At 41.3% G+C, this 15,689-nt stretch overlaps 1 protein-coding gene across 8 annotated transcripts in view; it reads right to left on the bottom strand.

Annotated features, from left to right (window-relative positions):
• ARID3B (AT-rich interaction domain 3B) overlaps positions 1–15,689 on the bottom strand; it is a 120,552-nt gene that overhangs the window by 87,109 nt on the left and 17,754 nt on the right. For all 8 annotated transcript variants that reach the window (XM_033919458.1, XM_033919459.1, XM_033919463.1 and 5 more), the window contains exon 2: positions 2,138–2,773. In XM_033919458.1, coding sequence (XP_033775349.1) covers positions 2,138–2,773 — 636 coding nt within the window. The remainder of the gene's footprint in view (positions 1–2,137; positions 2,774–15,689) is intronic.

Below are 15,689 nucleotides of genomic sequence, written 5' to 3'. Positions count from 1 at the left end.
CTTTACATGTGGAAAAAGCGCTATAAAATTATTCTGTAGTAGTTACTTGCAAGTATGAGACCACAGCTTTGACTTTATTGAAGTCTCACTGGCAGAAAAGGGAGATTTTGTAAAGCTTCTCTTCCAATGATGTTCTCTTGTGCTTTAGCAAGGCTGCCTCGTTCCTGAAAGATGCTTGTTCTTTCGAGGAACCTGCACTTAAGAGCAGAGTGGCAAAAAGCTAAAACTTGGTCTGTGACCTGTTTACAGCATGGCACTCTCCTGATAGAACTGTGCAAAGCAGCACTTGATGAACCCAACCTACAAAGAAGTGAAACATGAGCAATTCTAAGAAGCAGGCAACAGCACCTGCTACCCAGAAAAGTGCTGCTGACTGGGATATTAGTGGCCCTATCAAGACAGTGCCTCTGAAAAGCTTTATAAACAGCCTCTGTCCAATTTGGATATTGCCAGGGTGGAAGGGTGGTCCTGGAATTTATCCACATATTGACAACAGAAGGCTGTCCTAAGTTATTCAGAGAGCAGAGCGCATATATTATCACTATCCGAATAACTTCTAGCGTAACTGCCTTATCCAAATAGTGGTGCTGAATATCTGGAACCTTTTTGGACACCATAGATAGAATTAAAAAAAAAACAACAACAAATAAACCAAATGCTGACTGCAGCAGCTGAATACTGACCTGAAAGGTTACAGCAACAGCTCAAATCAAAACTAGTTCCTAAAATTCTACCGTTACTATCGTTTCCTTTTAAGGGTTAGCATATATTCCTAAACCGACACATTTCATAGTGAATATACGTTTTCCTGCCTCCAGAAGGGAGCTTCCTCCTATTTTACACTTCCTTCAGAGTAGCCTTTTATGGTGATGTAGATGTTGACAAGTTTCCTAATGTGATTACTGCCAATGACTTAAGTGCAGCATCACCTCTACTGGCAGCCAAATATTAATAGGTAGGGATGGAGGCACTAGTGCTCAAGGGTTAACAATGCAAAGAAATCACTTATCCACCATTGATCACATAAACAGTGGGAGAGTGTGGCACAGTGGTTAAAGCTACAGCCTCAGCACCCTGGGGTTGTGGGTTCAAACCCACGCTGCTCCTTGTGACCCTGGGCAAGTCACTTAATCCCCCCCATTGCCCCAGGTACATTAGATAGATTGTGAGCCCACCGGGACAGACAGGGAAAAATGCTTGAGTACCTGAATAAACTCATGTAAACCGTTCTCCTGGGAGAACAGTATAGAAAATTGAATAAATAAATAAAACACAGCAGGAACACGAAAGATGGATAATTGAAGGAGGCTTGCAAGAGCATAGCTTTGAAGTATAAACCAGATGCAGAGACGAGGGCATTAATCAATTTGCTCATTCAACAATTCTGTACAAGACAAAATTTCAAAGGCTAAACAAATGCTTTCAACAGCAATACTAACACAATAAAACCTCTCTTTCACATTTCCCACTCTCTCAGTTGCAAAAAACAATAGGTTTTGTTCACAATTCCTAATCCTTCTAATAAATTATGAAAGGAGCGAGCATGTTTGACATAGTAATAGTGAGACTGCAGGAAATGAATGGCTCTGAGAGCGCTTTCAATGTTGCTAATATCCTGGAATTATAGATGACTCTACCCTGAAAATAAATCATTTTACATTAGGTCAATCATGTACAATTCAAAACAAATTACTGTTCACACATGGGTACACCAACTACAATCCTGAGGGAAGATGGCCCAGCTTCCTGAAACTAATATCCCATCTAATTAAAGGAATCGCACCTTTTTCCCAATATTTAGATATAATATCACGAGTGCTTCACAGAAAGATTTTTGAAGACCCACACCTGTAGTTAAATGGATTTTTCTGTCAATATTAGGTACTGGTGCTTATGCCCATTAGCAGAGTAAACCATTAATCCAACTATTCTCCATGAGCATAGCAGAGGGGTTTCAAAGCAGTAGATAGCAACATCCTATGCAGAATCTGAGAACTGCTAATCCATCACATTCTTGCTTATTTGCCGCCCCCCCCCCCCCCCCAAGGTGTTCTCTTCAAATCTGAAAGAATCAAATTCTATATTCTCACATTATAAGTTTTGAGCCTGATTCTTTTTCACATTGATTGCTACTAACCTGTTTCAGCTGCTCATCAAAGCTTCGGTTTGGATGCCTGGATGGTGATCCTGCAGAGAAGTCTATTGTCCTGTCTTGGTTTTCCTCCTTTATTCCTTGTGGTCGCTGTGCTTGAGTCCCTAGCATTGGGAGGTGCCTGGAGGTAGAGGCTGTTCTTTGGTCATGCTGGATGGTATTTGGGGCCTGGAAGTATCTCAAGGAGAGAGCAGAGTCTTTTTCAGTTATATCCTCCTCCTCCTCCTCCTCTTCATCCAAATAATCTTGCTCTGTTTCATCTACTAACAAGCTGCCCTCCTCATCCTCATCCTCCGAAGGTTCAGGAGTCACGCTCCTCCCGGCATAAGTTGGTAACACCCCTGCAGAAGGTCCAGTTGTGGCCCCTGAAGACAGTACTGAGCCGCAAACTCCCTTAGATGTGGCTGCTAGGACAGCCTGCTGCGTTGCCAGCTGTTGGGTGTAAAGCCGTTGAGCCTCTCGAATCTGTCTCTCTCTGTTCTCCATCCCTCGTGCCACCTGCTGCTGTTGCTTCTGTAGTTGCTCCATGACTGCTTCCAGCCTCATCCCTTGCTTGGCATGCTGGTGAAAATGTACACTACCCGAAAGAACAGGTTTAAAGCCTTCTGAAATCAATGATGGCTGGAAAGACAACAAAAATGGAATGAACAATCTGTCAGCATGTAGGAAAACTTTTTAAACATGAGGCAAACAACTAGACTGCTTAGTAATATAATAATCTGAATTTATAGTAATTCTCTGCTGTGATAAGATTCTATCTGTTCTGCAGACATCAATAATTCCTTACAACCACTAGTACAAGTGGGACACTCCCAAGAAAAAATTCAAGCATACATCACATAAGATCTGCCACATGTTGTTTCCAAGTCAATGTCACATAACAGCTACTGCAAATTCTCCTGTTGTCAAATGATATCAATTAAAGCAATAACATACTCAGAGCCTCCAATTCTACTTTTTGTTGTAGTACAGGTAATCAAAAAGTGAGTTTTAGTACCATAATTTGTACAGATGTGGTTTGGAAATTATGAAACACATATAAAGGTCATTCAAGACATCAGTTTTGTAAGCTATCTTTCTGTCTCTCATTTAAAACTGCAGAGAGAACATCATTACACAACCAGTGTTTCCTTCTGGTTCTCTTACACATGCAAATCTCTGAATGCATATTCTTTGTGGTACTCCTAAAAATCCATCTATTCAAATATGACTCCAGAAGAGGATTGCAAAACGTAAGTTCAGACACACAAATTCAATCCCAAAACACCTCAAGGTCAACATTACTGGCCAACAATTCTGTTCAGTTTGTCTCACTTGCAGTGAGCAGCCTAAAAAGTAAATGCTTGGTAAGTTTTAGAATGTGTCTTAATTGGTTTGTAGAGATGGAGTAATTACTATGACTCATTCAGAACCGGTACTCATTGTTATGAAAGCTGACCTCATCAGAACAGGATGTGAACCTAGAAATTACAGGTCACAGGTTTACACAGATGCTAAAAGGCATTACTTGGGGCTAGATTCACTAAGGACATCGATCATGTCATGACCATTTTGCGATCGCCAACTCGATTCACTAACCTTCTGGCCGAACCTGGCCGTATCCGATCCGATCCACACATGCAAATGAGGGAAATGGCATGCAAATGTAGGAAGGCAGCAATTCACTAAACAATTTAAGGAACACCGACTGGGCTGGCCGATCAAAAAAGAAGCGACCGCTGAAGATCAGTCACTCACATCTTGTCCTGCTCTCTGCCGCCCTAAAATCCCTGCCCTGCAGCAAAAACCCTGCTCTCTGCCCTGAAAGGAATCAGCAACCGACTCTCCTGCTCTGCCCTGAAAGGAATCAGCGCCCCGACTCTCCTGCTCTCTGCCGCCCTTCCCTGCAGTTTTAACGCGGGGCTACACCGTGGGGAAGGGCGGCAGAGAGCAGGCGAGTCGGGCGGCATGGGCTTCATTTCGGTCTCCTTTGGCATGGTCCTCTTCACTTTCGTTCCGGCCAGTGCTCTCCTACCGGCGGGGCTCACTATGGACTGACCGCAGCCTAGTCTTGCTGTCACAGTCTGGGCATCTGAATCATTGCCTGGTACCAAAGACAAATCAAACTCAACGTCGCCACTCTGAGAAAAATGCCTGGACCACGGGTAAAAGCATTAAAAAAGAAAAGTTGCTACAGAGACCATCTACAGGCAAAGAAGACGGTCTGCGCATGAATCAGGATCGCTCTCCAGCGATCTGTGTGGTCGGTGGGGGGCATTCCTCCGATCACCCCCATTTGAATAAGGGCTCGTTGTGGATCAGTCGGCCTGCCACGGATCAGGTAGGTTAGTGAATCTAGCCCTAGGCCTATCCCTCAGCTTTCCGTTATTTCTAGGAAACAAATTTTGATTAGATGAAGATTAAATATTTTCTTTTCCCATGTTCTATAATCAAAACACAATGTGAACCAGTCATAGGTGGAGTACTCACATTCAGAAATGTGACTTCAGAAATCATACCAGACCAAAAATCTCAAGCAAGGTGAATAAAAATAATTACACAAAATAGTGGATTTTATTTTTGAAATAAAATTAATTCAGGCCATCTTTTACTAAGCTGCGGAAAAGTTCCTACCATGGCTTAGAGCGCTAAATGCTCCAACACTGCTATGACACTCACTGGAATTCTATGAGCAATATTTTAAACACACACACACAATTTAATTAAAATAAAAACAAGGGGGGGGGGGAGGAAACAGGGGAAGCGTATTGAGAGATGTAATGGGTAATATGGAATATATGTTGAAGGAATGATAGACATATGATGAAAAATTTATATGGTGAATTTAAATGTAATGACTATTTTATTGTATTATATTATTGTATATTTTATTAACCACATCTCATTCATAAAAACAGCAATGCAGACTGACTTTAAATTTAGTGCCTAACCCGGTTGTAAGCTAGATGGGAAGCATAGTCCAGAGGTTTGGGAGCAAAAATACAAAGAGAGACGTCACGTTGACTCAAGACAAATCCTAGAGAGGGATGAAGAGTCAATAGATTCTGCTTGGATGAACCTAAAGAGCAAAAAGCAATTAAAGAACCAACAGAATCACAGGATAAACAGGGAAACAAAGTTTAAAAAAAAAAAAGCCTGATGTGCTAACAGCAAGTGAAGTAGCTCATTTTCTGGCTTGCCAGCAGCTTTGTGCATTACACCGATATTAACTGACCTTCTGGTGAATTTCCTGTAGGTATGAATTTTTAAAAAATTTTCTGTGAATTTTCACCAATAGTATGACTACATCAGGACTGGGCAAGCATGGTCCTTCAAGGGCCACAATCCAGTAGGGTTTTTATGATTTCCACAATGAATATGAATGAAATATATTTGCATACAATGGAAGTAGTACATGCAAATGAATCTCATGCATATTGATTGTGAAAATCTTTGAAACCTGACTGGGTTGCAACTCTCAAGGACCTAATCTGCCCACCCCTAAACTATATGAACCAAACAATGGGAGGAGTTTACAGAAACCAATTAGTTACTAGTCAAGTAAAAAAGGACTCTAGAAATAGCTAGCCACAGGCCTGGTATACCATTAAAGAAACAAAATGAACCTGAAAGACTCATTATTTGGGGTATATACACGCACCTTTTAGTTTTACTTCTGCTCCTCCTTCTCAACTCTTTTCTGGAATGACTGCCTGAATGACTTAAGGGGAAACCTACCTCAGCAGTGAATCCTCAGCTGAAGAAGAAAGCTACTGTAAGCAGCAGCACGTGGCTCAATAAAACATCCGTGTTCAATTTACCAGGTGCACAATGCAGAAGAGGGTTTAGCAAATAAATAAATTTAGAAAAAACAGAAAGAGAAAAATGAAGGCAGATAAAGACCATATGGCCTATCTAGTCTACCTAACCTTGCCACTAGAGAATGACACTGGGACAAATTTTCCCCATCCTGGCGAGTCTTTTCCTGTCAGCTCTGTCCTCATCTGCACAAGCCTCAAACACTTTAAAATCATAAATGTTTGAGGCTTGTGCAGTTAAGGCAAAACTTACAGGAATGGGGCAGGGACAGCATCAAAACTTGCAGGGATGGGACGGGGAAATTGAGTTCCTGCAGTGTCGGGGAAAAATTTGTTCCCAAATCATTTTCTACTTGTCTTAGAGATCCAACGTACTTGTCCCAAAGCTTTCTTGGTACACACTAGCACTGGGCATATTAAAATGAACGGTAACTTGTCCATTAGCTACCGTATATATTCAAATATAAACCAATCAGAATATAAACTCTCAAAGGTGGAGTATTTTTTTGTTTTTGTTGAAGGAGGGAGCTTGTCTAGGAGAGAGGGAGAGAGAGGGAGAGTTTTGGAGAGAGGGAGGGTATGGACCTGGTTCCCCCAGATATATCTCCTAGGCCGGGGGTCGGCAACCTGCGGCTCCAGAGCCGCATGCGGCTCTTTTCCACCTTTGCTGCGGCTCCGGTAGTGTGTCACGCAGGCATGCAGCTTAAGTCCGGCGTCGCAGCGGGAAATAGCCATGCTGAGCAGTGAGCTCAGCACATACACAGATGAAAGCCTTGCTTGCTGATTGGTCCGGCGGCCCCGCCCCGCCGTGCCGCCGGACCAATCAGCAAGCAAGGCTTTCATCTGTGTAGTGCTGAGCTCACTGCTCAGCATGGCTATTTCCCGCCGCGACGCTGGACTTTTAAGGTGCCTGAAAAAGAAATCATCCTGGCCGGGGTCGGTGTCATGCTCCGGAGATCTACAGCCTTCCTATCTCCCTCTCCCTTCTACCTGCTTCCGGCCACATCCCCTGCTCCGCGGCTCTCTTCGGCAACTCAGCAGCAGCTTCTGACGTCGGGGCCTACCCTCTGCGAGTCCCGCTTGTTTCAACTTCCTTTTTCCACAAAGGCGGGACTCGTAGAGGGAAGGCCTCGATGTCGGCAGCTTGTCTTGATCACTGCTGCTGACCAGTTGCTGAAGAGAGCCGCGGAGCAGGGGGCTGTTGCCAGGTGCAGGTAGAAGGGAGAGGGCCAGATGCAGGACTCGTGGGTGAGGGAGGAGAAGAGAGAGAGAAAGAGAGAGGGGAGGGAAACAAAAGGAAATCTTTCATACTGGGCTGGGCCGGAGTGGAGGGAGGGTGGAAAGATTCTAGCTACAGGGTGCAGTAACAAAGGAAAAGGGGGGAAAGCTGAAAATGGAGATAGTGACACAAAGAAGAGAAAGGGTAAGCAGGACCTACTGAATAAGGATAGAGATACAGAGGGGACATGAAGAGGAGGTGAAATAGAGACATAGAAGTAATGCTGAAAAAGTGTGTGGGGGGGGGGGAGATAAAGACATTGAAAGGGCAAATGGTGAACATGGCGTAAAGATAAGAACAGAGACAAATGAAGATTCTGAAAAAGTGGTGAGATAGGGATATAGGTGAGATGGACACAAAGAAGGGTGATGCTGGAAAATAGGTGGAATGGTAATTCTGACAGACACAGAAGGGAAATGCTGGATCAAGGAGAGATGGGGCTCAGGCTGGATGGAATGAGGAGAAATGCCTTGTTGGCCCGGAACTTCCTCTCCTACGTCAGAATTGACGTCAGGGAGCGGAATGCTGGTCAGCGCAACACTTCTGCAGGGAAAGCTTGGGACGGCGGTGGCTTGGGGGCTGTTCCCCGATTGCGGTGGCAGCAAACCGAGTGGCTTGGGGGACGGCACGGAGACAGAAAGAAGGGGGAACAGGGAGACAGAAAGAAAAAGTTGGGGGAGAGAATGAGGTCTGGAGGAGAGGAAACATACAGGAGGCTGAAAGAAAGGAAGAAAGATTGGATGCACAGTCAGAAGAAGAAAGTGCAACCAGAGACTCATGAAATCACCAAATAGCAAAGGTAGGAAAAATGATTTTATTTTCAATTTAGTGATCCTGTATATAGCATTAAGATAAGAAACAATATATGCAGTGTTAGATTTGTTTTATAATGGTTTTGCGGCTCCAAGTTTTTTTTTCTTTTCGAAAACGGGTCCAAGTGGCTCTTTATGTCTTAAAGGTTGCAGACCCCTGTCCTAGGCTCTTGCACACCTAAGCCTCCCCTGAGGCTGCAGCCAAGGCTAATCAGACAATGGGAGCCTGATGGAGAGAAGAATCCAGGAGCATCCATCTGCTAGAGATACAGAGCAGCAGAGTTGTGACCTAGTACCTTGGATGGCATGCTCCACACTTCTCCAGTACACTCTATCTCCACCTGCAGCTAGGTTTTTCATTCTCTTATAAAGCTTTAATTTTAGTTAAGAATGTGAAGCACATTGGCTAGAGTGCAATGAAGGAAATGAACTCAAAGTTGCATCTTCTGACATAAAAGATTTGGTAACATCTTAATGAATCTGAGGAATGTCTTCAATGCACTGTCCTGTACAAAAGTGTTTTCTGTCATGCTGGTCCTAGCCAAACTGGATTGGTCTGTAATTAAGAAATAACCCCAAATGCAGTATTAGTAGTGAATACCCTGTTTGAAGGGTTTTAAGATCTGAGGTTCATACCAGAACACACATTAACATTATCTCCTCTGGACAAGACATATACTGTTATCAGGGATCTTCCTTTATTTAAATGTACATCAAACAGTGAAAATGGCCATAGGGTACATCTCAATTAGTAACACTAAGTGCCATGGTCACACAGTAAAGCTCACCACAGCATATAATTCAGGTCTTTTTGTGCCAATTTGCTAGCTTGTGTATTTACCAAGAAAAAAATCAACAGTAATTAAGTACTAGAATTAATACACAGTTATTTCAAAATGAAAATCTCTGCACATACTTCAACATACCTCCACCTCCTTTATGTATTTTTATTAGGATTTATTTACTTTCTTTTTGAAGAAATTCACCTATCATTTCCACCAAGAGGACATTCTAAGCATCAATCACCCTTTGACTTTCACACAATTTTTTTTTTTTTTTTAGGGAGGGCCAAAAGGCATTTTACATGGCTACATGTAATAAGACCATTCCAAATAAAATTCCAAAATGCATATCTGGCTGATGATAAAGCCACCCCTTGGGGATTAGCTCCCATGAAAAGGATCTGGGTGTCATCGTAGATCAGTGGTTCCCAAACCTGCCCTGGGGGACCCCCAGCCAGTCAGGTTTTCAAGATATCCCTAATGAATATGCATGAGAGAGATTTGAATACCTATCACTTCCATTATATGCAAATCACTCTCATGCATATTCATTAGGGATATCTTGAAAACCTGACTGGCTGGGGATCCCCCAGGACAGGTTTGGGAACCACTGTCTTAGACAATACGATGAAATCTTCCGCCCAATGTGCGGCGGTGGCCAAAAAAACAAATAGGATTTTATGAATTATTAAAAAAGGAATGGTTAACAAGACTAAGATTGTTATAATGCCCCTATATCGCTCCATGGTGCAACCTCTTCTGGAGTATTGCATTCAATTCTGGTCTCCTTATCTCAAAAAAGATATAGTGGCGCTAGAAAAGGTTCAAAAAAGAGCGGCCAAGATGGTAAAGGGAATGGAACTCCTCTTGTATGAGGAAAGACTAAAATGGTTAGGGCTCTTCTGCTTGGAAAAGAGAGGGCTGAGGGGAGATATGATTGAAGTCTACAAAATCCTGAGTGGAATAGAACGGGTGGACCGATTTTTCACGCTGTCAAAAATTACAGACTAGGGGACACTCGATGAAGTTAAAAGGGAAACACTTTTAAAACCAATTAGAGCAAATTTTTTTCCCACTCAGAGAATAGTTAAGCTCTGGAACGCGTTGCCAAAGGATGTGGTAAGAGTGGATAGCATAGCTGGTTTTAAGAAAGGTTTGGACAAGTTCCTGGAGGAAAAGTCCATAGTCTGCTTTTGAGAAAGACATGGGGGAAGCCACTGCTTGCCCTGGATCGGTAGCATGGAATATTGCTACACCTTGGGTTTTGGCCAGGTACTAGTGACCTGGATTGGCCACCTTGAGAATGGGCTACTGGGCTTGATGGACCATTAGTCTGACCCAGTAAGGCTATTCTTATGTTTACTCCTTGCCTTTATTTTTTATTAATATCTGAAGTACTGCCAATCCATAATAGGGCAGAGCAGTTGACATAAAAATAATAAAATACAACTGAAATCAGAAAAGAACTCCAATAATAAATAGGACAAACCATCCACTTATACCACAACCAAAGTTGAGCAAGGAAAAAGAAATTAAACAATTCTATAGCAAAGCTACGGATTTATAGACTATACTCCTGATATTTCCTGACAATATGTTAGTCTTAAGTCTTTAAATCTTTTCACAAAGGCCTCAGCTCTAATAGAATTTGGAAGACTGGTTAGGTAAATATATTCAGCAAGTTATGTTATCCTATTGCAGTTTTTGGAAATTAATTAAGACCACTTTGTTCGATAAGTTTATTACTTAGTGAGTTTTATTATTGAAATTCTATTTTACAAATATTTGTATTTTTTACTGTATTATTGTATTTCGCTGATTGTCCAGCTCTTTTTAGTGTAAACCGCCTAGAACTTTTAGTAATGGCAGTATAAAAGAAGTTATTATTACTATTATCTTTCAAGCAGGGACCGTCTCTTTCATGACTCTGTACAGAACTGCATATGTTTGGTGGCACTCTATAAATAGTAGTAGTAACCAAAAAAATGCTCTTTTACAAGTTGCCACCCAACATGCAAATGATTACAGGTGGTACAGCCAAATTATTATTATTTAAAGAGCACAGTGTCCTTGCAGGCATTTAGCAGATACCCTGTGCTGCTAGATATGAGGGTACTTGATCATGATAAGCCCTAGGAGCCAACACTAATAACTTAAAATCTGTTCTGAACATAACAGGAAGCTGATGATAATGAATATATAGGGAAGTGATACGATCATATTTTCTAGCATTGTCCAGCAAGCATACAGCTGCTTTTTGCAAGGTCTGAAGTCTTCTCAAATTGGACATTGTGTTCCCAGTATACTACTACTATCCATTCAGTCGTGTCCGACCCTTGGATGTTCTGTAGGCCAATCTTCCCCATGCTTCCCTTTTTCCACAGCTTCTTTCAAATTGCTTGATGTCATTCTTGATTGTATCCAGCCAACAGGCCTTTGGTCTCCCCCGCTTCCTTTTACAACTGACCATTCTGAGTAGCACCTCCTTTTCTAGTCAATTTGCCCTCATCACATGTCAAAAATAGGTCAGTTTCTGTCTGGTAATCTTGCCTTCCAGGGACAACTCTGGATTTATATAACCAAGAACATCTACGAATACCATGGATAGCTAGGATCACCAACAAAAGATGTTATTGATTCCAGTACAGATCACTAATGTAATTGATGTGAGAAATTAAGAGCATGGATATTTAAAAAAATACATTTGCACCTCAGTACATACCAAATTCAGGCGTCATTTCCACATTTGAGTGTCTCAAAAAGGGAGACATAATTCTAGATCTCTACACTCAGTTTATGACCATTATAGCAGATTGTATGAAGCCTGTCTGAGATTTTAATGTGCTAAGAGGGTTTAACTGATAAACTAAGATTACAAGTAATGAAGAAATTCTTACCAATGTAACCCCCATAACTTCCTCATCAGAAGCGACCAAGCAGTAAGAGTAGGGGATCGATATGGTTCAAATCCCATTTTCCATTAATGCTTGTAAGCATGAACAAGTTAAACTCTTCATTTCCTCAGGTATTACCTTAGGTTATAATCCCCAAAGGAAAGAACCTACCTACTACTCCTGAACTGAAATTTGCCTTGAGCATGGGTTTGGAAAGATGAATATGCCAAGATGCTAATAAAGAAGGCAGAGACCTTGAAAAGAAGATTGCGTTGGAAGCAAAAACACATAGTAAAAAACTTTTTTAGGTATATTAAAAGCAAGAAACCGGGAATCAGTTGGATAACTAGATGACCAAGGGATAAAAGGGGCTCTCAGGGAAGACAAGGCCATAGTGGAGAGATTAAATTAATTCTTTGTTTCATTCTTCACCAAGGAAGATGTGGGGAAGTTACTAGTGCCAGAAATGGTATTCAATTCTGATGAGTCAAAGAAACTCAAACAAATCTCTGTAACACTGGAAGATGCAATGGGTCAATTTGACAAACTGAACAGTAGCAAATCGCCTGGACCAGATTGTATATGTCCCAGAATGTTGGGAAAATTGAAAAATGAACTTGCAGAAATATTGTAAGTTTTTTTTTAAATCCAGCATAGTACCGGAAGACTGGAGTATGGTCAATGTGATGCCAATTTTTAAAAAGGGTTCCAGAGGTGTTCTGGGAAATTATAGACTAGCGAGTCTGATGTCAGTGCTAGGCAAAATGGAAGAGACTATTATAAAAAACAAAATGACAGAACATATGCATAAGAATGAATTAATGAGAAAGCCAACATGGATTTAGTCAAGGGAAATCTTGTCTCGCCAATCTACTGCATTTCTTTGAAGGAGTGAATGAAATGTGGACAAAGGTGAGCCGGATAATATTTTGTATTTAGATTTTCAAAAGGTATTTGACAATGTACCTCATGAAAGACTTTTGAGGAAATTAGAAAGCCATGGGATAGGAGGTAATGAACTATTATGGATTAATAGTGGGAGACATGCACCCTGGATCTCTCTCTCTTTTTCCCCACTCCCTTTGCAGCAAGGGAGGGAATGAAAGAAAACAGATGACAGTAAGAGAGAGGGAGACGTTTCCAATAGGGGTGGAGGAGAGAAGAACAAAAGTTGGACTCATGGAAGGACAGAGAGAGATGTTTATTGGGGAAGGGAATGAGGTCCAGAGAAGAGGAATCATGCAGGAAGCAGAAAGAAAGAAATCTTGGATGCATAGAAGGAAATGCAACCAGAGACTCATGAAATCACCATACCAGACAACAAAAATAGGAAAAATGATTTCATTTTCAATTTAGTGATCAAAATGTGTCCGTTTTGAGAATTTATATCTGCTGTCTATATTTTGCACTATATTTGTCTATTTTTCTATAGTTATTACTGAGGTGACATTGCATATTTTAAAATCATCTGCCTTGACCTCTTTGAAAAAAAATACTGAATATAAATAATAATTAAGATTTTCTCTGCGTACAGTGTGCTTTTTTAATTTGGTGGTTACCATTATGTATTAATAAGATTATATTGTGTGTATATGAAAAATGGATAGAAGAAATTACATCACAATTAGTACTCTTATTATGGGGGTGGGGTTTGCTTTTAACATCCATAGATCTTGCTCCCTTCAAGCATGTGGCTCTGATTCCCCAGCAGCCTATACTCTAATGCTGAACAGCCGGATCCCTCACACTACATCTGCAAAATCTGTATGGAGCTTGGACGGACTGGGACAGAGCTTGGACGGGACTGGGGCAGAGCTTGGGTGGGGGTACTCAGTTGATATTTGTTAGACTTAGAGGGTACTTGGCTTGAAGAAGTTGAGGATCACTGGTCTAGCATGCTGAGGATCAGAAGTAGCTCCTGGGAAGGAGGTGGTAGGTGAGGGTAAGACGGGGAGGGGGTGGCACACTCTTTTTTTTTTTTGGGGTGGGGGCTGGATTTGGTGTTTAGGGTTCAGGTGACAATTTGGAGGGTTATGATTGTCTACTTTGTTATTTCACAACATAGATATTCCTTTCATGGTACATGAATGTCTATGCGTCTACATTTTGGTCATCTATACTTTGAATTTATTTCTAAAATGGACGATCTTGCTATACGTAGCCAGGAATAGATATCTATTTCATGTTGAACAAAACGTTCTACATCAGCAGATTATGTTCTAAAATAGCAATGAAACTTCAGACGCCTTACTTGGAAATTTTTGTTTGTTTGTTTACTTAAAGATCCTTTCTAAAATCCCACTCCACATGGGTGGATAGAGGAGATAGGAGTGGACACTGGGATGATGAGTAGATGAGATCCTCACAAAATAATGGTAGATTATCAGTAGCAGGGGTCTAAAAGAGCAAATGAGGGAGTTATGAGAGGGGATGGAGGAAGGAGCTCAATGACTAAGCATGTAGGATTATAAGCATTGGTGATAATTCAAACTGAGTGACTAGATGGGAAGTTACATAAAATCACTTGGATTCAATCCATTTTGAAGGCAGATACAGAGGTTTGTGTCCCTTTTACAGCAGCTATGAGAGATGTCCAAAAAGGTGCCTATTGGCAAAAGTACCTAAATGCCTTTATAAAATAGACTTCCAGAAACAGCCCACTTTTATATCTACTCTGAATATGGTGTAGCATGCACTCACAAATTTAAAAAATATTACAACTTCGCTCAAGGTTTTGTGTGTGTATGTACCACCAAGCAACTTCATGAAGTCTTATGTGTAAGAGTTTTTATGTAGACATACCTTTATAAAATTACCCTTAGCCCCCCTCCCTCATTCCAGATTCTTTATATGGAGCTCAAAATTGCAAGCTGAAATTTGGGAACGTGCCCAAATTCCACACGCAATTTAACTACTTAATGAACAAAGCACTGAAAATTGAGCCTTAAATTATCAACACTGGTTAGCTACAATTAGAATTTAAACGCACATCTTGCTAGGTGCATTATAATGCGTGCATGTGAAAAGACGATGTAGCCATCGGAAGCTCATGCACATTCCAAGAATTTGCACACAGTTACAAAATATGCCTGATCTGTGCCTAATTTAGACATGGGAATTTACACTAAGTTTCAGTTAGTGTAAATCCTCACGCCTAAAAGTTAGAAATGGATTCCAGTGCTAAGTATAAATGACACCTAACACGGAGTGCAGTTTACAGAATAGTGCTTAGTGCTCATTCTTTTTGGCGCCATAAATATAATTTTGTCTTCAGTGTATTATGAACTGTGCTTCTCAGTCCTCTTCTAGAGGTACAACTGAGGCTTCCAGGTTCCACAATGAAAGTGGATGAGATAAGTTTTAGAGACCCACTGAATGCAAATTCATGTCATGCATATTTATTGTGAAGAGCCTAAAAACCTGAATGGCCAGGGTGCCTGAACGTCAAGGTTCAGAAGAACTAACCTAAAGAACTTCTGACTCTCTCCTTATAGAATTTGCTTTTAACATCCATAGATCTTGTTCCCTTCAAGCATGTGGGTCGGATTCCCCAGCAGCCTGTACTCTCATGCTGAACAGCCGGATCCCTCAAACCACATCTGCAAAATCTGAATGGACTGAGCTCCACCTTTTTCAATAGAATTTAAAAAAACTTATTTGAAGTCTATAGGTATATTTCTATGCTGTCATCTGTTTCAAAGAGTAGGCACCCACCTGGACAACAACTAAAGCCTCTCAGCTACTTCTCTAAGGACCTGATGCTCAAAAGCTTACCGTGGAAGTAAGGCTGGCTGCAGCCACTCTTACTTGCAAGTTAGCTCAGTCTCCAATGCACAAAAAGGATCTCAGGAACTCTTATCACGGTAGCAGCCATCGAGAATCCTATGCAAATACATTACGAGGAGCTCATCAGTATTAAAATGAGTACTCTATGTAATGCACAGAAAGGACCAGTGACCTTTTATCATGCAAA

The sequence above is a fragment of the Geotrypetes seraphini genome, chromosome 14 (assembly GCF_902459505.1).
Source record: "Geotrypetes seraphini chromosome 14, aGeoSer1.1, whole genome shotgun sequence".
Taxonomy (NCBI): domain Eukaryota; kingdom Metazoa; phylum Chordata; class Amphibia; order Gymnophiona; family Dermophiidae; genus Geotrypetes; species Geotrypetes seraphini.
Note: the sequence above shows the minus strand (reverse complement) of the source record. Positions and strands in the feature narration are given on the sequence as shown.